General features: G+C 39.6%; 1 protein-coding gene across 8 annotated transcripts in view; it reads right to left on the bottom strand.

The window, feature by feature from the left end:
• The window catches only part of LOC137344410 (ankyrin repeat and SAM domain-containing protein 1A-like), a 345,223-nt gene that overhangs the window by 246,721 nt on the left and 74,654 nt on the right, over positions 1-23,848 (bottom strand). For 5 of the 8 annotated variants that reach the window (XM_068007344.1, XM_068007345.1, XM_068007349.1 and 2 more), the window contains 3 exons: positions 21,636-21,716; positions 18,962-19,118; positions 12,086-12,148 (listed from right to left, as the gene is read on the bottom strand). In XM_068007344.1, the coding sequence (XP_067863445.1) occupies positions 12,086-12,148; positions 18,962-19,118; positions 21,636-21,716 (301 nt within the window). The remainder of the gene's footprint in view (positions 1-12,085; positions 12,149-18,961; positions 19,119-21,635; positions 21,717-23,848) is intronic. The other 3 variants (XM_068007348.1, XM_068007352.1, XM_068007353.1) reach the window with 1 other exon arrangement.

The raw sequence follows: 23,848 nt of genomic DNA, 5'->3' as shown, positions 1-23,848 counted from the left end.
TGCTGGCGGTGTTTTAGGCAATATCACTTTGCAAGCAAAATAATTCAATGGAAATATTTTATTAAGCTTGCAATGCTCCATACAATGAAAACATCCAATTATACTTTTTTAGAAATCTAATTCAATCAAATGCACCAATGTATCACAGTCATGATAAAATGCAAATCGAACATCTGAACATTTCAAGACCACAGACATTCGTCCCTTAACCCAGCAGCAGAAGGCAATTGAGATTCTGGGATCCCACTCAGTTGAGGCAGAGGTGTCCTGCACCCACAGTTGGTTTGTGCAGAACATTAATGTTCAAAGATCAACAAAAAAAATTCTGATACTCCATTCTGAGGAGACCCTTACATGAGCAGAACAGTAAAGAAACAATGGCCAACAGAAAACTCATTGTATTTCTCTGTCTTGTTCTCTTTACAGGAGCTGGAGGAGGAAAGAAGCAGAGAAAAACTGATCTGATACCAAGACCCGAAACAGCAGGGACAACCAGCAAAAAATCAACCTCTCACTCACCAGCCCAGATAGAGACACTCAGGGGGATATAGATAGTTCAGATGAAGAATGAACCCTGGGTGATGCATGACACACAAGGAAGTCAGAGGAAGTAATGGAAATGGAGAAGAATATTTCTGAGCAGAGGCTAGAGATGTCAGGCATTGGCCGAAGAATATTTGGTCAACAATGATAGATATCCTGCCATGAAAAGTATATTAGCAGGGCATCAATCTCATATGAATGCACTGCAATGCCTCTTCAAAAACATCCAGCAGATGGCACGGCTGGTGGCTGAGTCGATTGTCCTCCTTTGCGGCAGAAGCAATGAGGGCTTCTCAATAACAGAGCAGCCTGGAGCAAGCAACAGCTCCGGGAATGTCTGCTGACATCCCACAGATACAGAAGCCTGGAGGCAAGTCATCACCTTGTGTGTGCAGGTGCAGGCTTTGACTGGTGGCTTTTAGACCAATGGAGACAGAATGGGGAGCAATATCTACCCTATACTAAGATTGCAGGGTACCAATTCAGATGGTTTCCAGACGACTCGCAAAACTCTCTCCCAGAAATTAGGAAATATTATTAATTTCATAAAGTATATTTTCCCACAGATCAGTGGCAAGTAATATCCTGGTCTCATGCCTCGTGGGAGAGTAGGAGATGGCTCCAGGAGAGCAGCAGAGAGTTCTCTGCTCAATCCTGTTAGATACCTACACAGGTGGAACAGGCTGTGGAAATTCCAAGTCCAGTGAAATGTCATGGATCCATCCCGGGTCTCAGTGGCCCTGAAATCTCCATCCCAAGAGGCTCACAGTCATCTATAACAACTGTCGACAACTCAGACCCTCGTGTTAAAATAGGATTCAGGAAAAATAGAAAAGGGTAATGGATGGTCGTGAGTTTAATTGAGTTCTCAGTTATAAAAGTGTCAGAATTAATGATTGTTTTTAGGAATATTGTCATGATTCTTCTGTTGAAAATAAAGTTGTACTCGAACTGAAAAAGGTGTGCAGGCGCTCAGGAGCCTCATGGGATTTCTGCTTTTAATAATGAAGGAAGTGCTCTGAAAGGTTGTACATTTAAATTACGTGGAGTTTCCTGGTTATTACAGTTGTTGGAACATGATCAGACATTACCGAAAGTCTCTGATGAGTTTGTCTCAAAGCTGTGACCCTGCTGTGTATTCATGTCAGAGTTCCCCTGGTTTGGAGGTTCAGCTTCTGACTCAGTTTTCTCTGCAGGAATCTCAACTTCCAGGCTTTTCTGAAGAGCAAAACTGTGGTGGTAACAGTAGGCAACCACAATTCATGACAATACTGGGAGCATAAATCGAGAGTCCCTCACCTCCCCAGCTGAATTTTCACTTCAGCAGGTCAATGACCTGTTCAATTTTAATTCGACTGCTTCACTGGTAGTCCTTCTCAATGGTATTAGAAATCACAGTAGTACTAGGTTCCCTTCATCTCCAAGAAGCCAGCCAATGTCTTGCCCTTGATCCTGAAAGAGTGCAAGAACACTCGACTGCTAAAGGCCCTGCATAATAGGGACACTGACTTGCAAAAATCTGCACTTGTAGGTGCACATCAATAGGCCATTAAGGGGCCAAATCGCGTGGGTCGACAGTGGGAGCTCGTATGGCCAAGTGCAATCTATAGCTCCAAGCACTCGTTGGAACTCTGCACACAATGGTCTTGTTTCTGTGTCAAAATGTAATGAACTGGGCTGCCCTATCCAAAATTACATGAATTACCCTTATGCAAGAATGGACATCAAACTGTTCTAAGTTACACCTGTTTTATATTGGCATGTTCGATCAATGAATTCTAGGGCAGAAATGATTTAAATTAGGACTGATGGTCATTCTGACCGAAAGCCATCATCTGCATGGCTGCATCTTAGTTGGTGCAGGCATATCGTACATCCTCTGTCACTTCCAGCACAATTTCTGGCAGTTCTTAAATGGGACAAAAAACTGGTGGATCCTCTCTCCTCTCCAAACTGTGCCCCCCAGATTGATCTTACAGTTTACCCACTATCTGGTGTTTGTTAGAACTGGGGAGTGGTGGGGAGGGTGTCCCCTCTGGCAGCACTGAGGAGTTGTTGTTGCAGGATCCAGCAGCACAAGGGAGGGGAGGGGTGGGGGAGGGAGGAAAAAAAGAGGGTGTCCAGTGTCCGCCAGCAGTGGGGCAAGTCCAGGAAGCAACCAGTAATAGTTTTGTGAAATGTATTTGCTCAAAAAAGCTTGCTTTCTCTACCATTTTCAGCTACTTACACAAATAACTAGAACAGCTACATAACCAAATGTTCAGCAAACAAAACCTGTTTTGGAATTCAAAGCACAGATGGTCTAATCACCTATCTTGCGATGTGCCTATGTATGAGAGAGAAACAACAAAGACTTAAAATTCACCTTGGTGCTCTTTTTCAAATCATTTGGTAAAAGGAAAACAGAAATTCTGTTACACCATGAGAAAAGACTTTCACCTTGAAAATACATACATTTTCTGCATTCTAAATGTTTTTCTATGAACAATAATTGTTTTCCCATCTATTCCTCGCTCCAAGTTTGCTTCCTCTGAAGGAAAAGAAAAATCAACATTTTAGCTATTGTGAAAATGTTAAACCTCGTAGAGCTTCTTCGCCCAGATTCTTTTGAAAGCACGTGGAAAAACAGACTGATATTATAGGCTAAGAAAAAACATGTTTGCACTTGGACTGAAATCATACATGCAATATCCTGGACAATTCTTTACAAAGCATCTGCTCAGACTGTAGAATTCTGGGAACCGCAGGCACAGATTAAGTTGATATTCACTTTGTCAGCTGAAGGAAGTTAAGTCTGGAAAAAGTATCAACTCCAAATGCAAGCTTCCAGGAGTGCTTTCATTAATGTAAAAATAGTAACAAAGATACTCAAACACAAAGACTAGATCAGAGGCAGGTTTATTAATATGTAATTTTTAAAACAGGTTTTATAAAAAACTAACTTTGAGCCCATAACTGGCAAGCTGAGGGGAGAAAAGTAGATGGAAAAAAAAGTTGCAAGTATTTTGAGAGCGATTTGCTGTGCTTGTACTCTCTTATGGGGAGATTCTGCAGACTGATGATTGTTGATTTGTTCATGTAAAATATCTGAAGATTCCCAATAGGCTGTTTTTACAGTGATTTCGATTGATAAGCTGCAAAGCTCTTGAACGGTGATTTGTTTTATAAATATGGATGAATGAAACCCAAGTGTGATGCAGATAGGCAATATGATAGACGTACTAAAATGTGACAGACAGGAAGTACATGCTGGATGACAATCTCTCATGGCACTACTTATGCAAAGTTGCATGATATGAGACATAAAATGCACACTATTTTGGGGCGGAACTTGCTCCGACTGGTGCGGCAAAGCTGTCCGCACATCCTGCGAACAAACACCACAAGAATACTTAGCTCGTGGTCTCCGACGTCCATTTGCTCCCTCTTCAAATTTTTTTTTTTAAAGTTCAGCGCTGTGAAATCAGCACAGGTTCCTTGTGTCGATAGACTGTGGGAATGAAAGCCACGCCCACAGAATCTGTCAAGAAAAGACGTCCTGCCCACAAGCAAGCAAGTCGCGATCATTCCTTTACAGTTAACATCTGTATGTTAGTTTAAATAAAATTATAAAAAGCCAAGCAAATTATTTAATTTAATGAAACTCACAGAAGTTTTTTTTTTAATTTAAACTTTTAATTTAACGATCAAAGAATATTAAAATGAGTAATGACATTCCACATTTTTTAAATTTAATTTTTTGTTGTTTCTCAATCATTAACAGTAATGTAGAACTAGTATTTTCCAGCGTACCTTTTGGTGGCAGAAGTATCTTCATTCCAGCTGGGCAGATGGGTAAGTGTGCGAATTTTGAATGATTTTATTGCTTGTAGTGTGGCGTGGCCCTTTAATTCAGACCTGTCAAACCACCAGCGAACCAACGGGAGCAAGTTCCCGATTTCCAGGTTTTAGTGCGCGTGTGCGCATTCGCGAACTTGATTCAATGATTTGCCAGGAGAGAGAGAGAGAGAGAGAAAGAAAAAGAGAGAGAGAAAAAAAAACGAACGATGACCAGCATCCTCAGGTGAGTAATTTCTGTGCCATTATTTTGCCACAATGGATCTGTGTTCCTTTAAGGCCACCAAGTCTCAACACAGGCTGAGGTCATTGAAACTTAAATTGTTGTTTGGTGCTCACCAGTTTCAGACTTCAGGTCCTAAGTACACAGTTTTTAAGATTGCTTTGCATCTGTGATAAATGCGGCATGTGGTCTGTGACATGCAGACGTAGTGGTTTTAATACATTACGAGTGAATCTTCCATGGTGATGCTCAAGGTAAATTCTGTGCTGTTTTATAAGAATACGAACATTTTATCACATAAAACACAATGGTCCAGGATTTGCTGGAGCAAAGCATCATGAGCCCAGTTATTTTTCCCTCACCCTTCAGCTTGAAATTTTTTTGCGCTGAAGTGCAAGCTGGTAACGGTCCAGTGAGGGCAATGGGGCATCTGGGACCTTGGTGAACAACAGGACCAACAGTCTATCTCCTTAACCAATCAGATTTAAGGATTGAGAAAAAAAACCAGGAACAGAGAAGGAAATAGGGTGAATTAGAGTCAAGTCTGGTACAGAAAGAGAAATAAAGAGAGGAAAGTATGATTGGATTGAGAGAGAGAGAGAAAAAAGAGACAGAAAGGAAACTATTTTTTTTAATTTAAATTTTAAAAATCTGTAACAATTTCCTATGAGAATCTACAGTCTCAACTGTTCCCTTCCTGGGCCGTGGAGGTTGAGTGACATTACAGGAACATAAATCTTGTCATTAAAAAGGTACTTACCCTGTTACGTACCAGCACTAACTTTGTGACGAGTTTAACTGGCAATTAATGTGCAAATGCAGTAATTTCTTGAAACTCACGAGGAGGTTGAGGGCAACGTGGCGTTTTCATCAGGCTAGAGGCGGAGTAATTCACGGGGTATCTCTTCCACAAGTTGCTGGATGATTTACACATTAACAGCAGCAAGCGCCATTGAACTCGCCATTATTTTGGCAGCAAATTCTGGCCCAAAAGTACAGGCGTATGTCTCTTTAAGGCCGTGAAGTTAAATAAACACTGAACGAGTTCCTACTGAGATCAATTAAAAGGCTGGAAACATCCTGGTTCTGGGTCTTTGTGTTTCTTGCCTCCTGTTTGACCTTTTTCAAAACCCATATCTTAACCATCATCAAGCCCACCTATTTCTCCCTCGACAACAAGGCCCACATTTGCCCCGACTTTATCTCCACTGCCGCGAAAATGCTTAACCACCTCCAGACTCTGTTACCCCAATGCTCCCATTGCTGGCCTGGCAAGCTCAGCCCTTCCCCAATTGCACACTCAAAACTGTCAACCCACATCCTATCCCACACTAAGAGCTGTTGCATTATTCAGGCTCGACAAACTTTATTGGCTCTTGATTCGTCCACATCTCAATTTCAAAATCCTTGTCCTCATCTACAAATCCCTCCACAGCCTTAACTCACCCTACCTCTGCAACCTCAATCAGCCTTATATTCTTGCATATACCCTCTTCACTTCTGATTCTGGCCTCCTTTGCACTACCATAGGAACATAGGAACAGGAGTAGGCCATTCAGCCCCTCGTGCCTGCTCCACCATTTGATAAGATCATGTCTGATCTGTGATCTAACTCCATATACCTGCCTTTGGCCCATATCCCTTAATAGCCAAAAAGCTATCTATCTCAGATTTAAATTTAGCAATTGAGCTAGCATCAATTGCCGTTTGCAGAAGAGAGTTCCAAACTTCTGTCACCCTTTGTGTGTAGAAATGTTTTCTAATCTCGCTCCTGAAAGGTCTGGCTCTAATTTTTAGACTGTGTCCCCTACTCCTAGAATCCCCAATCAGCGGAAATAGTTTCTCTCGATCCACCCTATCTGTTCCCCTTAATATCATATAAACTTCGATCAGATCACCCCTTAACCTTCAAAACTCTAGAGAATACAACCCCAATTTGTGTAATCTCTCCTCGTAACTTAACCCTAGTAAACCTACGCTGCACTCCCTCCGAGGCCAATATGTCCTTCCGAAGGTGCAGTGCCCAGAACTGCTCACAGTACCCCAGGTGCCGTCTAACCAGGGTTTTGTATAGCTGCAGCATAACATCTGCCCCCTTGTACTCTAGTCCTCTAGATATAAAGGCCAGCATTCCATTCACCTTATTGATTATTTTCTGCACCTGTTCATGACACTTCAATGATCTATGACCTGAACCCCAAAGTCCCTTTGGACATCCACTGTTTTTAACTTTTTACCATTTAGAAAGTACCCTGTTCTATCCTTTTTTGATCCAAAGTGGATGACCTCACATTTGTCAACAGTGAATTCCATTTGCCACAGTTTTGCCCATTCACCTAATCTATCAATATCCCTTTGTAATTTTATGTTTTCATCTACACTGCTTACAATGCCACCAATCTTTGTGTCATCGGCAAACTTAGATATGAGACTTTCTATGCCTTCATCTAAGTCGTTAATAAATATTGTGAATAATTGAGGCCCCAAGACAGATCCCTGCAGAACTCCACTAGTCACATCCTGCCAATGTGAGTACTTACCCATTATCCTTACTCTCTGTCGCCTTTCGCTCAGCCAATTTCCTAACCAAGTCCGTACTTTCCCCTCGATTCCATGGGCTTCTATCTTAGCTAACAGTCTCTTACGTGGGACTTTATCAAATGCCTTCTGGAAGTCCATATAAATAACATCCATTGACATTCCCCTGTTCACTACTTTAGTCACCTCTTCAAAAAATTCAATCAGGTTTGTCAGGCACGACCTACCTTTCACAAATCCATGCTGGCTCTCTCTGATTAACTGAAAATTCTCGAGGTGTTCAGTCACCCTATCCTTAATTATAGACTCCAGCAATTTCCCCACAACAGATGTTAGGCTAACTGGTCTATAATTCCCTGATTTCCCTCTCTCTCCTTTCTTAAAAAGCAGAGTGACCTGTGCAATTTTCCAATCTAGAGGGACAGTTCCTGAATCTAGAGAACTTTGAAAGATTATAGTTAGGGCATCTGCAATGTGCTCACCTACTTCCTTTAAAACCCTGGGATGGAAACCATCTGCTCCTGGGGATTTGTCACTCTTTAGTGCTATTATTTTCTTCATTACTGTTGCTTTACTTATGTTAATTTTATCGAGTCCCTGTCCCCGATTCAATATTAGTTTTCTTGGGATTTCCGGCATGCTATCCTCTTTCTACTGTAAATACTGACACAAAGTAATCGTTCAACATGTCCGCCATTTCCCCATTGTTAATGACAATATCCCCACTTTCAGTTTTTAAAGGGCCAACACTGCTCCTGACCACCCTCTTTTTCCTAATATAACTATAAAAGTTCTTTGTATTGCTATCTCTTGCAAGTTTCTTTTCATACTCTCTTTTTGTAGTTCTTACTATCTGTTTTGTGACCCTTTGTTGATCTTTGTATCTTTCCCATTCGCCAGGATCTGTGCCATTTTTTGCCTTTTTGTATGCCCTTTCCTTATGTCTTATACTGTCCCTGACCTCTTTAGTTGTCCATGGCTGTTTTTTTTGGCAAGTAGAGTTCTTGCCCCTCAGGGGTGTGAACCGGTGCTGTATCACGTTAAATGTTTCTTTAAACATTTCCCACTGATCATCAGTCGTTTAACCCATTAACAGATTTGCCCAGTTTACTGTGGACAGTCTCTGTCTCATCCCATTGAAGTCGGCCTGACCCAAGTCTAGAATCTTAGCAGCTGATTCACTTTTTTCCCTTTCAAACACTACATTGAACTCGATCATATTATGATCGCTATTGGATAGATGTTCACGCATAGTTAAGCTGTTAACTAAATCTGGTTCATTACTCATTTCCCTCTACTCCACAGCCGTCAGCCATTGCAACCCCTCAATCTGTAACCTTTTCCCTAAAACTCATCTTGCTACCTCACTCCCTCCTTCAAAAGCCTCTCTTTGATCTTGCTTTTGTTAGCACCCCAATCAGTCTTCCTCCATTTGTCAGAGTCCAATTATTTTTGTCTTTGTCAAGTCTCGAGGACATTTGGGTGCTATAGTCAGCTTCTCTTGATGCAAAGTCGTTACAATTTTTTTAGCACTAAATACACGTTTTACCATGTTACTCATGTTGCTTACTTTGAATTATACGAGTAGACTATAGAAGTGCAAGTTGTTATTTTTATAACTTTCAAGGTGAGATCAAAGTTCAATTGGTCTGCAGGCTACAAGTCAGAATCAAGGATGAAACGTCTGGCTTTTTTTCTTAAATAACCTTGAAGTCATAGGTTGCAACATTCTGAGTTCTGCTTTAACAAAGCACTTTGTCCATTTCAAGTGGCTGTTGTCTCTTCAAAAAAGAAATTGTTAGAAGAAATTTACATATGAGCTAACAGCTGTAAGAGATTTGCCTATAAGTTTGCCTGTAATTCAGTGCAACAGAGAAGTGGGAGATGATGGGCAGGAAATGCACTTACATATTGTTTTTATTACAAGACTAGCAGATCTCAATGGCATTGCTCATCGGGGGGGGGGGGGTACACTGCTTTATAGAAATAGGAGTAGCATCAAAATGTGGCAGGGTAAGTGTTACAAGAACTAAATGTGACTGTCACGGGACTTTTTGATCATTTCTCCATGGCGGGGGTGGGGGGGTGGGATTACATTTAAATGTTGGGTTTTTAAAGCAAAGTGTATTCACAAAGTGTAAATAAAAAAAGCACCAAGACAAATGGTGGTTAAAATGTTAATAAGCTACATATTGATGTTGCTTTTCCAAAGATTGTAAGCAATAAGCAATTTGTTAGGCTGTCTCAATCAGTATACACTTCATACCCACTGCGTTGGGAAGTCTCTGGTCCCATGCACTCAGCATGGGTGGTCACACAGGCCTTCTCTTCTATCTGTGGACAGATGCTGATAAAAACAGAGACAGAGACAGAGACACAGGCAGTTAAGGTCTTCTAACAGAAAGCTGTGAGAGGGCATGCTTTGGTCAGGCTCACAAGTTTAGCATGCAAAACAGTAGCTAGCAGTTAGTTTGTCAAGTAAGATAATCCAATGACGTGCAAAAGTGTAACAAGTTCATTATTACGCAAAGACAAGTTGTACTGATTAAACTACGTAAATCTGATCATAGCACTGCTCTGTATGTTCACTCAATGTGAAATAAAACAATTAGTATCTAGCCTCATTTTACAAAATATTTTCTCCGGCCACCTTCAAAAATTTGGAAAAGCACACGTGAAAGATACAAAATATCCGATTCAGATCATGAGGGGGTACAACTATTACAATCATGGGTTACACTATGTAAAGTTAGACATTGGGCAGTACAAGCACATCCCTAAACCCAAGACACTCAGACTGCTTACAGGAATGACTGGTGTTGTTGTATCCCAGAAAATATCTCAGGCAAGACCCTCAACTTGCAATAGTGATACTTACAAATGCATGCATGCTTTATGCAGGACTTTTCATATGTTACTAGTGGATCTCCAGTGGCAATGTACAAAATAATGCTTTGTGCATTATATGGTAAAATACTCCTTTTATATCATCCGACATACCAGTAACATTGCCACAGGAAATCCACCACTATAAGTATACAAGAAACTAATTATAAATTTATGTTGTTGGCACCACAACTGTCCAGTTTTTTTAAAAAAACAAAACTTCTCATACATATGCCCATGGCAACAGTCACTGTCTTTGGGTAATGCTTGTTTATATGCATAGGTTGCTTATATGGATTTTGTGAATAATTTTATGATACAGCACATGTAGACCAACAACTGGCAAACAGGGCCCACAATCAGAGTTTAGAATTTTTAGGTAGCTAGTCTTAGTGCAGATACAAAAGCTGAATAAAATACTATTCGGGCAACAAGTGTAATGTGTCTGGTACTATTTACTGTACACAAAATTGCATATTTCAGTTCATGAGTTCGAGGGGGGATTGGCCAAAAAACGACGGAACAAAGTATTTAACTAGTATTGTGCATATGGTACATCCGATATGACTTGCCTTTCCTTTAGTTCAAATAAGCACTAACATACCCTATGTACTTTTTTCTTCCTGTTTTCCACTTTTCTTTCTTGATGCACGTGTACAATCCATTTGAACAGTGCCGATTTTCCTTTTTATTTCAGCATCAATATTAGAGCCATTCTATTGCGTCAAATTTCTTCTCTTTACAATCTTTATTATATATTGCATTGCACAAGGAGGGGTAAAATTCAGCTTTGGCAGGGACGCAAAACAAGCAGTAATGGATCAGCTGCCCATTATATCCCCACCCAATTATAAGTCAGGGTGTATAACGGCCAGCCGATATGCTACCACCTGGTCTGTACCTCTGCTGAAGCTAAATTTTACCCCCAGGCAGTTATGACCAAGTGCAGTTTTCAGGTGAAGCAAGGTTAGAGTTAATTGGACCAGGGCTCGCAGTAATTACACCGCCCCACCATACCCACAGTGGTGACTCCTCAACAGATCCACTGGGGATATGGAGGAAGACGGTCTAATTACAACCTGACAAATTTACATGGGCAGTTTCCATTATAACTTCCTTTGTCCATATTTGTAATGTAAAAAAATTTAACAGGAAACAAACGCAGATCCAAGATTTTAAATAGATTACTAGTTGATTTCCCAAGGCATTGCAAATAAAAACTACACTTCTATTGAGTTCCTAAGTCAAGCAGATTTAGAGAGGTTATTTGGAGGTGGGGGGCAGAAGGAGGAGCTGCAGCAGAGCAGAGGATACAGGGTTTGAGGAAGTAGTTTGAAGGGGACAAAAATAACGGGCAGGATCATTTTAATATCCCCTTCCCCTCCTCGGTGCCTCTTCTCCTTCCCCCTCACTCCCTCCCTCTCGGGTGCTACTCATTTGCATCTCCTAGTCAGTGATTTCATAATGATAGAGGCCAAGAAACAAGTTTGACCTGTCCCCTCAGCTGCAAGTACTGCAAAATGCAGAAAGGCCGAATATAGCTTGGATGGAACTTTAACATTTAACAAAAGTCATCTTTTTTGACAGTTAGTTATTGGCTTCTCTACACAATGTACCAGTGAACCAAGCATTAGATCAACTTAAGAACCTGGTCATGAATCAACCTACTTTTCTTGACTCTGAGTTGAGCGTGCAGTTATTGCTCAAACAGCGTGTTAAATAAGTTAGTATATGCAGGCTCATCTCCACAGCAGACGCAACATTAATCTGTTAAGTGCACAATAAAAAGTGGTGTTTGCATTCAAATTGAAAGTAGTCCCTGACCACTTATGTAATCTGGATTTTAATTACTGCAGTTCAGTGCTCACTGTGAATACACATTTAGAATATGAACAAAAATTGCTAGAATTGTCTCAAACTCAAGCAAACAACAAACAAGACATAGAACATAGAACATGAACAAAAGAAACAGAGACTGTAACATAGGTGACAGGTAAGGTGGAACTGAAACGTGGGCAAGGAAGAGGAAACGTGAAACAGCAACATTGGTGTACACACCTTGGCATTGATATAAGGGTCAAAAGGGCCATACTTTTTGAGGTCTTTGCTCTCAATAGCATTCTATGAGGGAAGGAAAGAAAATGCAAATGATAAAATAAGGTTACACTGAAAAATAAAGATGAATGAACTGTGATAAAATGCAATGACAGTTAAAAACAGTTGGCAGATAACCAGTAAGAATTTAGATTCTGAGAGCTATTGATCAGAACTTAATCATAACAAACTCAATTTTAAATTCTTCTGTTAAAAGTTTAGGAAAAAATACACTTGGAACAAAAATAAAATTATACAAAATTAGGAATGCACACAAGAGATCAGAATTTGACCAGTAAATTAAGAATTATTTTCTCCACAGGCGCTGTTCCCAGAACTATCTATTGAGTAGCCAGCTGGGCTGCTATTCCTGTGTACATACTGACAATAGGATTTTATTTTCAAAGTTTAGCAGCTGACCCACTGCTCCTGGAAGTTGAGAGTATCCATAGTAATAAAAAAACTGCTTCCACATCTAGAAAAGGTTTTCTTAAAGCAGCAGTCTTCAATTTTTTCTTTAAAAAAACTAAGTACCCATAATAAATAAATGAGCAGTTTGAGTCTCTCATGTGCATCTACACCAAGGAGCAGAAAACAGTTGGCTTTTCTTTTTTCACAGCCAATATCAAACATTGGGCGAAGACCCACTTCCCCATTGACAGAAAAGGTTGGTTTGTAAGTATTTTTTTTCCCCATACATATAGGGATCGGTCCCTACTAAAATACTCTTGCTTTTTTAAATACAGTGCACTTGAGTAATCTTTTATTGTACGTAATTAACTAAAAAAGGCCACCTTGCACACTTTTTTTTTTAAAAACAGCAATTGGGCTGACCAAGCGGATCACGGTAAAAGACCTGATAGGGATTCAAGTGACATGAAAAAAAAAACTGGTCGCATACTACCTTCTCCCCCAAGTTTACATGGTAGCACAAGCATGTTTATACAGAAAATGAAGCAGCAAATGAAGTAAACTACATGCATGCACAGCACATACAGCACTGGGTGTGGCAAGGTCATCAGCATGCTGCCCGTTGCATGAAATGCCAGCAATTGACCACTGTGGTTCATTTGACTGCTTTTACAGTACCTGAGGGTTAAATAGATCATTTCAAAATGTGCATCTGAAAGGGTGGAATTATACTATACTGTTCCATCTTGACAATACTAAATAGTTCTTTCAGAACCCAAGATTTTTTCCACTAGTACAAAATAACCTGGTTTAAGGCAAGTCTACCATCTCTAGAAATGCACCAAATAACGAATCTTGCTATTTTTGTCTGAACACAAACCCTTTTTTTTAAAAAAAGGGCTCTCATTTCTAATTAAAGCACACAGTCAGAATGATCCAGAAGTAATTATGGTACACAAACTAAAGATTGCAAAAGTAAACGTGTGTACATCATCATACAAATAAAGCCATCAGGTGCATTTCTGAGTGGATGAAAGAAGTCCATCTAAATCTCTGTCCAACTCCAAACACACAGTTTTTAGGTACAACATATTGTTAAAACTAGATAGCCATGTAGTGAAGGAAAGAATACTCGAGCCTGGTCTTCAGTTACTTCCAAGCCTTTATTCACAGAGTTTCCTCGAGCACACCCCTCACCCTGGCTAAGTTCTCCGATAAAAAGGATCCAAGAGAGTCCCCAATCGATACCCACCACCTGAATACAATTAACCCCAATTGATACAAATCATACAATTAACACGTATTACATTCTAAAATGTTTTAGATAGTGAAGAGAATTTCTGTAAATACTTTTAGTTAACAAATTACAAATATGCAATGGCCAAACACCCTTGAACTTTAATCTGAGCACAATTTTTTCATATATAGAGCAGCCTTTCTGCATTGTAAAAATGGCATCTTTTAACTGTCAATTGTTAAACTGAAAAAAATGATGAAAAGAAAAATTTACTCAATTTACCAGAGAGCAGTTCAATAGATGGCAGAGATTTTCTTTTTACAGCTGAAGATGTTCTTACAAAGAGTAACTGACCCATTATAGACTTTCTCATTGTATATCTATTTTTTCATATTGTACTTTTGTGTTTTCTGAAAATACACCTCTCTATTTAATTGTATATAGATTGGTCGTCGTTGTCGTCCGCAAAATTTCCTCAGAGTTTAATACCCACCTTTCTAAAGGGCATTTGGCAGTGTTCGATCGAGATTGTATCTATTCCAGTAAACAGGAGAGTAAGGTAACTGTTAATCTTCAGGTCAAGTACCTCTACTAATGACAGATTAGTGAAAAAGTACAGCTTTTAACATTTGGGGAGAAGGTTTGGAACTGCTATAAAACCACAGAGAAAACAAGTTCTGTAAAAATCCAATACTGAGACCATGTCCAGAAAATGCACAGAATTGATTAAGATAGTAAACAATAAAGTTGAAAGCACAATTTTCATTTAGCATCAAGGAACAGGACAGTGAGATTCTTCTTGTTTTGGTCATCAACCACAAAAAGTGACAATAAGCACGAACTTACAAGGACAGGGTACAAATCAATAGAAGCCATTTTCCCCTCAGTGAAATACTTCAGGATTTTTTTTTTCTGCGATAGTCATTTGAAAATAGCTCAATCGTCTTATGGGCAGCAATAGTGTCGCCACTCTGTGGAGGCTAATGTGGAGACTTGAATGTGGGGAGCATGATTGGCAAATTTGCAGACAACACAAAAATTGGCCGTGTAGTTGATAGTGAAGAGGATAGCTGTGGACTCCAAGAAGATATCAATGGGTTGGTGGAGTGTGTGGAAAAGTGGCAAATGGAGTTCAACCCGGAGAAGAAGTGTGAGGTAATGCACTTAGGGAGGGCAAACAGTAAAAGGGAATATATTGAGAGGGGTAGAGGAAGAGAGACCTCGGAGTGCATATACACAGTTCCCTGAAGGTGGCAGTACAGGTAGATAAGGTTGTGAAGAACGCATACGGAATGCTCTCCGTTATTAGCCGAGGTATAGAATACAAAAGCAGGGATGTAATGATGGAACTGTATAAAACGCTGGTAAGGCCACAGCTGAGTGTTGTGCGCAGTTCTGGTCACCACATTACAGGAAGGAGTAATTGTTCTGGAGAGTGTGCAGAGAAGACTTACAAGAATGTTGCCAGGGCTTGAAAATTGCAACTGCGAGGAGAGATTGGACAGGCTCGGGTTGTTTTCCTTGGAGCAAAGGAGGCTGAGGGGTGACTTGATCGAGGTGTACAAAATTATGAGGGGCCTAGATAGAGTAGACAGGAAGTACCTGTTTCCCCTAGTGGAGAGTTCAAGAACTAGAGGACATAGATTTAAGCTGATTGGCGGAAGGATTAGAAGGGACATGAGGAAAACCTTTTTTACCCAGAGGGTGGTGGGTGTATGGAATTCGCTGCCCGAATTGGTGGTAGAGGCAGGGACCCTCAACTCTTAAAAAGTAGCTGGACCTGCAGGGCTACGGACCGGGTGCTGGAAGGAGGGATTCGAATGGGCATCTGGTTGTTCTTCAAGCCGGCGCGGACACGATGGGCCGAATGGCCCCCTTCTGTGTCTTTTCTATGGTTCTATGGCTAACTGATCTACTACCTATTTCCAGTATTTTGAGTTTTCATTTTAGATTTCTATCATTTGTAGCGTTATCTTTATATTTCTGAAATGATATTATTCTACTCTAATTTAAAGGAAATTAACTTAAAGCTGCTTTTTTCTTTCATGAAGTAACACTAACTGCTAAGTAGCAAGGAGAATGAAAAAAAAGAGAATTATTGATTACATTCTTAAGTACTAAAGGCCAGACTGCTATATTATAAAACTCTGGCTTGCAATAAAACTTTGTTAATAGCAAAATATAATTGCAGAATTAATTTTGTCAGATGCAAGAAAATAAAATGGCTGAATTTTAGTAGACCTGAAGTAATTTCCAAATATTCTAAACACTGGACTTAGCTGTCCTTTCTGAATGATCCTACAGTTTCAGTTCTTGCCCAAAAATTTACAAAATACTTGCAAAGCCTATGGTCAGTAGCACAGATCAACAAAGTGTCTCAGTGCAATCATTTGTATTCCTTTTAACAAGCAATGGGAAAGAGATAGAGGTACTAAATCAGTTAGGACCAGGAATTTAAAATCATTCCCTTATGTCAAAAATAGAACAAGTAGCTTAATGTAATGACTCGATCTAATTCTCTGCTCAAGTGGTTGTAAAACTATTTGATGGAGGATAACGTTGTAGATACATTAATCTCATGCAGGTTATACAAAATCTAACTGTACATTTAATACATACAAAAGCAAAGAATTGAACTTATAAATCAAACTTTATCCAAGAACTAGCAGCATTTTGAATTTTTTCTGTAAATATGTTGCTCTTCAAAAAAAGACCAGCAGTTTCAAAACCAACTACTTCTGAGTTCAATGGGCTCGGGATCAGGGTCCCCTCAATTTCAAACCTTAATAAATAAACATATGATTCAGAATGTGTGATTTCAACATATTGTTAATGTTAAACTCTGATGAACCCCAAAGTGATAATCATTAAAAAAAAAGTGTGCTCATAAGGAGTTTGGGCAACTTCAGCCTAATTTTTTAATCAGGACACAGGTCAAGAAACAAAAATTGGCACAAAGTTGAACTATTCTGAATATCTCACTTCGACACCTTCTAAGGAGAAATTCACCCTGTGGTTGGGATGCTCTCCTGAGGTTAGGGTTCAGGTATATTGTTGGGGCAGAGTACAAGGAGGTTTATTATACTATACCTGACAGAATTCTTCATGCTAACAGTGGGTAGTCACAGTGGAAAAGTGTTCCACTCCCCAGGACTAATACTCTCATTGCACGTAAAAAAAGTAATCAAAGTAAGTTTTAAAATATTGTGCTGGCCTACTGAGTTTAAGTGCACCAAGTATCCCAAGTGCTGTTTTGTGCAGACATATCTGCCTGGTTTGTATAAAAGCAGAGTGTGTGTCCATATTTCTTAGTCTCCATATTGATGTACAATGATTTGGAGACACATAATATGGGCAAATAACGCATCATAAACACAAAAGACTCCAATATTTTTCACCCTTCAGATATTCAATACAAGTGCACTTACCAATTATCTTAACAGTATATACAGATCAATTCAAGTACATTACATGTGCATAAACTTTCAATATTTATTTTCTAACTCCTCCCATAAATTTCAGACCAAAATGTAGCTCAGTACAGTACAAACCATTTTGATGCATTCAATATTGAAGAAAGCAAACAACAGTGGCATGACTCACCACAAACTTCAATACCCTAAAGGGAAATCAATGTGGAATTATTCTTCATTGCACCCAAATACTGAGCGACAATAATTATTCTCAGTATGTGATACCTCAGTCTGTCTTTTAGCAGTTTCACCTTTTGACAAGACACATTATCTGTCCAAATAGTGCTGGACAATGAACTGATTTACTTGTGAGTTACACAAGCACATTTCCATGGGTTGTTCAAAAACAAAATAAGTTAGCCAGAGTTCTTCCTGTGTAAAAAAAACAAAGTGACCTTGTAACCAAAAGCTATATTTCAAATTGTTGGGAAGCTGCGCAATACATTCCTGAAAAAGATCTGAAATGTGCCAGTAATTAGTCGCTTATCGTAGGCTACTTTTATTTGTCTGATGCAACTTGTGGAAGACAAGGGCAGGGGTGGAGAAGAGAGGAAATTGAGCAGTTATTCAAACTACTCCTCCCACAGCAGCCTTCTCCTTGAAGCTTTTAATCACTAAGTGTGGTCATGTGTGATCACTTTAACTCCATTGAATTACCTGGAACACACTGCTGCAGATTGGCTTAAAAGCTAATCTGGATGAGACCAAGATGGGAAAACTTAGTGCTGCTTGGCTATAGCTATATACACCAAGCAATATAGGGACAAAGTGGTACAGAGGAAAACATTAGACTGAAGCTATCTCAAGATGCTAACATGTTCCTTGAAATTGGGTAAATTAGGGAATATTTCATGCTGAAAGCACTACCCTCAAGCTTTCCTTCCCTTATATGGAATGCTCTAAGGAACAATTTGCTTTTGATTCATTGACTGTCCATTCCACAACCTTAAGAAGGTTGCAAATAATATAGAAGACTCAAGCAATTGAGGCCAACATATCTTATTTGTTTTTAAAAAGTAGCTAGGTGTTGGCTCCCTAGTTAAATTTCCACAAGGGTTAAAATCATATCACTACCAAAGGAAGATGTTTTTTGTTCCTGATACAAGCAACTAAACATTTTGATTGGCACTTTGAGCTCAGACAGCCGGTGTTAGTGATCAGACTGATAGAGCATAGGGCAGGTCAAGGAAATGTTAGCTGCTGGTGAGAAGTGGCTTGCATTATTTATCAGTGCCACTTTATTTATGAGCAAACCTCACTAGTAACTAAAAATGGAATGTTGAATATTGCTCAGAGTATGCCTTGATCCCAAGAAATTTTCATGGAATATATGAAAGTCAGTTTTCAGTCCAAGAGACTTGTGTGGTCGATTGGAAATAGCACTAAAGCAGATTTACAGTACAAAAGGAATGGGAATGTATTTAGGGGTTTACTGTTGTGCCACAGTCACTGTAAAACCTTGCTGCTAGAAACTCTTACTGTAAACCTATTATAATGAAGCTTCTACCAAGATATCGCAGCAGTCAAGTTTAGGCCATGACAAGATAAATCCCTGATCAGAACTACTTTTCAGGTCCCCACCTCTTTGTAGAGTTTTTGACAGTACCTGAATGTCAACAAGAGGAAATGTAAAATTAAGATACATTCCATCATTTATAAAACAGATGAAATACATATCCGCCAACACTACTTTTCACAAACCCTTCTAAGACTTCAGACCTGTTCGTTGACTTTTGCATGGGATGGTCCTTGATGAATAAGAAGTCTGACTATATGTGCATCCCCTTTCCAAGCAGCCAGGTGAAGTGGATAACATCCTTTGCTGTCTGCAATGTTAGTGGAAGCTTCATTCTTCAGCAGCATTTCAACCACTTCCCTATGAGCAAGAACAAGCATATTAAACAAATCTTAAAACAGAAACTACAACTATAAAATCCTGCAGTACTTTTCAAACTGGTCTGCCTAAATCATAATTGAGTGCATGGCATACCAACAGTGTTCTGAATTAACCATAACTAAATGTTTATTGCACAGTCCACTCCAGTTTCTTTTAACTATGTTAAGCTTCAACTAAGATTTTTTTTTTTAAAAAGGTACAGTATATTTTTATTTCTGTATTCTTTGAGATCACCACACACCATCTACAGGTGATAAAGTGGGTAACACCATCTTCTCCCAGACCACAACTATGCTATGCCTAGCGACTGGGGAGGTACAACAGAGATACTAGAGTAAGGCTTTGAGCAAATATTTCTCCCATCTCCAAGACAATCTTCTAGGCTTCAAATGCAACTTTCTGTGATGAACCAGTTCTCTAATTTATGAAAGGAACATTGGAACATTCAGCCCCTCAAGCTTGTTCCACCATTCAATTATATCATGGCTGATCTGTACCTCAACTCAATTTACCTGCCTTTAATCCATATCCCTCAGTACCAGTATCTAACAAAATCTAGCAAACTTAGCCTTGAAAATTTCAATTGACCCAGCCACCATCCACAGACAATGGGGAAGCAAGAACCAGATTTCCACTGCCCTTTGTATAAAAAAAGGGCTTCCTGATTTCACTCCTAAATGGCCTAGCAATATTAAGATTATACCCCCTTATTCTGGATTCCCCAACCAGGGGAAATAGTTTCTCCTTACCTACCTTTGTCGAATCCCGCTTCAATTTTAAAGACCTCGATTGGACAACCTCTCAACCTTTTAAAGTCAAGAGAATACAAACCAAGTTTATGCAACCTGTCCTCATAATTTCACCATTTACTACCTAGTATCATTCTGGTGAATCTGCACTGTGTTTCCCCTCCAAATATCTTTCCTGATATCTTTGTGAGTTCTGATGAAAGGTCATAGACCTGAAATGTTAACTCCTTCTCTCTTCACATATATTGCCTGACCTGCTGAGTGTTTCCAGCATTTTCTGTTTTTATATCTTTCCTGAGGTATGTTGCCCAAAATTGAACGCAGTACTCCAGATGGGTTCTGACCAAGGCTCTGCACAAATGAAGCATCACTTCCTCCCCTTTGTATTCCAATCCCCTTGAGATAAAGGCCAACATTCCATTATCCTTTTTGATTACTTTTTATACCTGTGCACTAGGACACCCAAATCCCTTTTCTCCTCCACAGTTCAGAGTCTCTCACCATTAAGAAAATACTTCGATTTGTCTTTCTCAGATCCAACACGGATGACCTCACACTTATCATAGAATCATAGAAATTTATGGCACAGAAGGAGGCTGTTCGGCCCATCGTGTCTGTGCCGGACGAAAAAGAGATAGCCAGCCTAATCCCACTTTCCAGCTCTTGGTCCATAGCCTTGTGGGTTACAGCACTTCAAGTGCACATCCAAGTAGTTTTTAAATATGAGGGTTTCTCCCTCTACTCCCCTTTCAGGCAGTGAGTTCCAGACCCCCGCCATCTTATGGGTGAAAAAATTTCTCGTCAACTCCCCTCTAATCCTTCTACCAATCATTTTAAACCTATGCCCCCTGATTATTGACCTTTCTGCTAAGGGAAATAGGTCCTTCCTGTCCACTCTATCTGGGCCCCTCAATTTTATACACCGCAATTAAATCTCCCCTCAGCCTCCTCTGTTCCAAAGAAAACAACCCCAGCCTATCCAATCTTTCCTCATAGCTAAAATTCTCCAGTCCTGGCAACATCCTCGTAAATCTCCTCTGTACCCTTTCTAGAGCAATCACATCTTTCCTGTAATGTGGTGACCAAAAAACTGTACACAGTACTCAAGCTATGGCCTAATTAGTGTTTTATACAGTTCTAGCATAACCTCTCTGCTCTTATATTCTTTGCCTCGGCTAATAAAGGAAAGTATCCCGTATGCCTTCTTAACCAACTTATCCACCTGCTCTGCTACATTCAGGGATCTGTGGACTTACCCACAGGAACTGCAGGTGCAAACCTACATCCTATGACAGCAGGCCAGGCTGCCACTCCAGTACACTTCCCACGCAGCTTGGGAAAATATTTCCCCAATGTCTACGTGAAGGCCAACATGTATAATATTCAAGTTATGAAAGTGAATTCAATTTCAGGAAGTTAATTATACTTCAGTATCACAGCAACTGAGTTTTCCTCAGAATAGAAAAAAAAATCATGTGAAATTTCAACTTCAAATTAAAAGTATCTGTTCCACATAGCTTTGTTGAACCTCAGTTTCCAAAGTATACTTTAAACCAAAATTACGATTCTATTTATGGCTTAGTTTTCAAACAGTTGTGTTTGCTCTGATTCGCTGATGTGAATATCACAGCAAGATTTGTGGTTGATCAAGATATACAATATCAGTTTTTACTCAATGCTCCATTCCCTCAATCATCAAAATTGTGATCACAAATCCAAATGTTTTGCCTGCAAGCACCTCACTTACTTTTGTCCATTAAGAGCAGCATGGTGCAGTGGAGTATATCCTGAGCTGTCCACACAATTGACATTTGGTCCTCTCCAAATGCTGAAAAAGAAAAAAAAATAATAATTTTTCCTTTCAGAAATATTAGCCCCCCTCCCCAATAAAAAAAATGTAAGGAATCTTACAACACCAGGTTATAGTCCAACTGTTTTATTTGAAAATCACAAGCTTTCGGAGGCTTTTTGCTTCGTCCTCCTGACGAAGGAGAAAGCCTCCGAAAGCTTGTGATTTTCAAATAAAACAGTTGGACTATAACCTGGTGTTGTAAGATTCCTTACATTTGTCAACCCCAGTCCATCACCGGCATCTCCACATCATCAATAAAAAAAAAGACAATCCCTGCTCTAATAGCACTAACTGCTTGCAAAACACAACTTTCTAACAGGGCAATTCTATACATTGTTATGATAGTGCACTGGAACAAAAATGCCTGACATCGTGAGGTGGAGGGACACTGTTCTATCACACTGATCTTAGCTACATTGCTGCGAGGAAACATAAGACGACAAATCGACAAAGGGCATCCACACAGTAACATGGAAGGAGATCACCACGTCAGGCACAAGAGTTCTTCAGTCCTGTCAAGAGAAATTTAAGAGGATCTGTCCCCTCATAGGAGTAAACATATAAAAAATTCTAAATCTTCAAAACACACAAAAAAAAGGAGAATTCAATGCCAACACAGCTAAAATGTGCTCAGAATGTTTAAACATGATGGAACATGCTATTATGCTTTTTATAGTCCATTTGCTTTGTACAACTTCAAGCAGCAATTGCATTTTTCCCACCTTCATATGCTTTTTAAAAAAAAACTGATTCCTTGTGGCCTTTTATCCACAATTCACCAGCAGTAAATTAACTCCAGCTCGGCCATTTAGAAGGGGGTTAAAAGCAGTTGAAAAAAATAATGTGCTAACTTGAGGTACTCTTGCTCTGCTCTTCCCAGCTGTTTATCAATTTGCAGAAATGTAGGCGCTTGATATATGGGACAGGTTCAAAGCAAGAGAGAAAAAACGCTGTGACATAGATCAAAATTTAAGACTGCAGGAAAATAGGCTGATTGTTACAGTGAGGAGTCTTTCAACATTCCAATGTACCACTGTCCATGGGCCAGAAATGAGGACTAGATCAAAGAATCTCTCCCATTTCAGCCTGAGAGAACAAGATTTTGTCTTACTGGGCTATTTTCCAAAAACTACAAAAGGGTGAGAGGAGGTCTGGGCGGGGTCGGTGTGCCACCACTTCAAATGGGATGCACTGTTGGGCTTTAGCTAAGAAAAAACCCTGGTTGGAGTTGGGATACTGAGGCCCAGGATGTTGTGGGTCAGATGTTGTTTGATTGCTGGCGCATGATCTTTTGCATATTACTTCCTTCCATATATGTATAAGAGTTGAGGGAACAGGTAAAACCTGTTTAACTTTTTTTTAAAAACATTCTTGAGGTTTTTTAAAAATCTCACTGCAGGGTGAATGGTACTTACTGTACAGATCACCTACCTTGTTTGAACACCTGTGGCTTAGCAGTGAAACTGGTTACATTTTGATCAAGCATCAGCTACGGCTGCACTGGGAGCCAAGTTTAGATGCAGACACATCATGTTTCACTGTCTAGCCTCAGAAATACTACAAAGTTGGTAGCTCAAATCACAAAGCTCGCCACTTTATAGAGTTTCTAAAAAAGTTTTAACCTCAAATACATGAATGGGTACATAGGGGTACCTTCAGATTAATATGATGTGGAGATGCCGGTGATGGACTGGGGTTGACAATTGTAAACAATTTTACAACACCAAGTTATAGTCCAGCAATTTTATTTGAAATTCACAAGCTTTCAGAGGCTTCCTCCTTCCTCAGGTGAATGTTGTCCACAACATTCACCTGAGGAAGGAGGAAGCCTCTGAAAGCTTGTGAATTTCAAATAAAATTGCTGGACTATAACTTGGTGTTGTAAAATTGTTTACAATTCAGATTAATACACAAAGTACAGCTATTGCAGAGCCTTATCCTGGAGTAATCTTCAAGATAAAAAGGACGCAGCACAAACAAACAGTCACATTAACATGTGCTGTTACTTTTTTTAAAAAAAACACAGCAGCACACAGCAGGAACTAAATTAGCTTTACCTTAAGCAGAACACCTGTGCCCAATCAAAACTAATTACCAGGCCCTAAGAA

Source organism: Heptranchias perlo, chromosome 27 (assembly GCF_035084215.1).
Source record: "Heptranchias perlo isolate sHepPer1 chromosome 27, sHepPer1.hap1, whole genome shotgun sequence".
Lineage (NCBI taxonomy): Eukaryota > Metazoa > Chordata > Chondrichthyes > Hexanchiformes > Hexanchidae > Heptranchias > Heptranchias perlo.
This window is presented reverse-complemented; position numbering and strand designations above follow the sequence as displayed.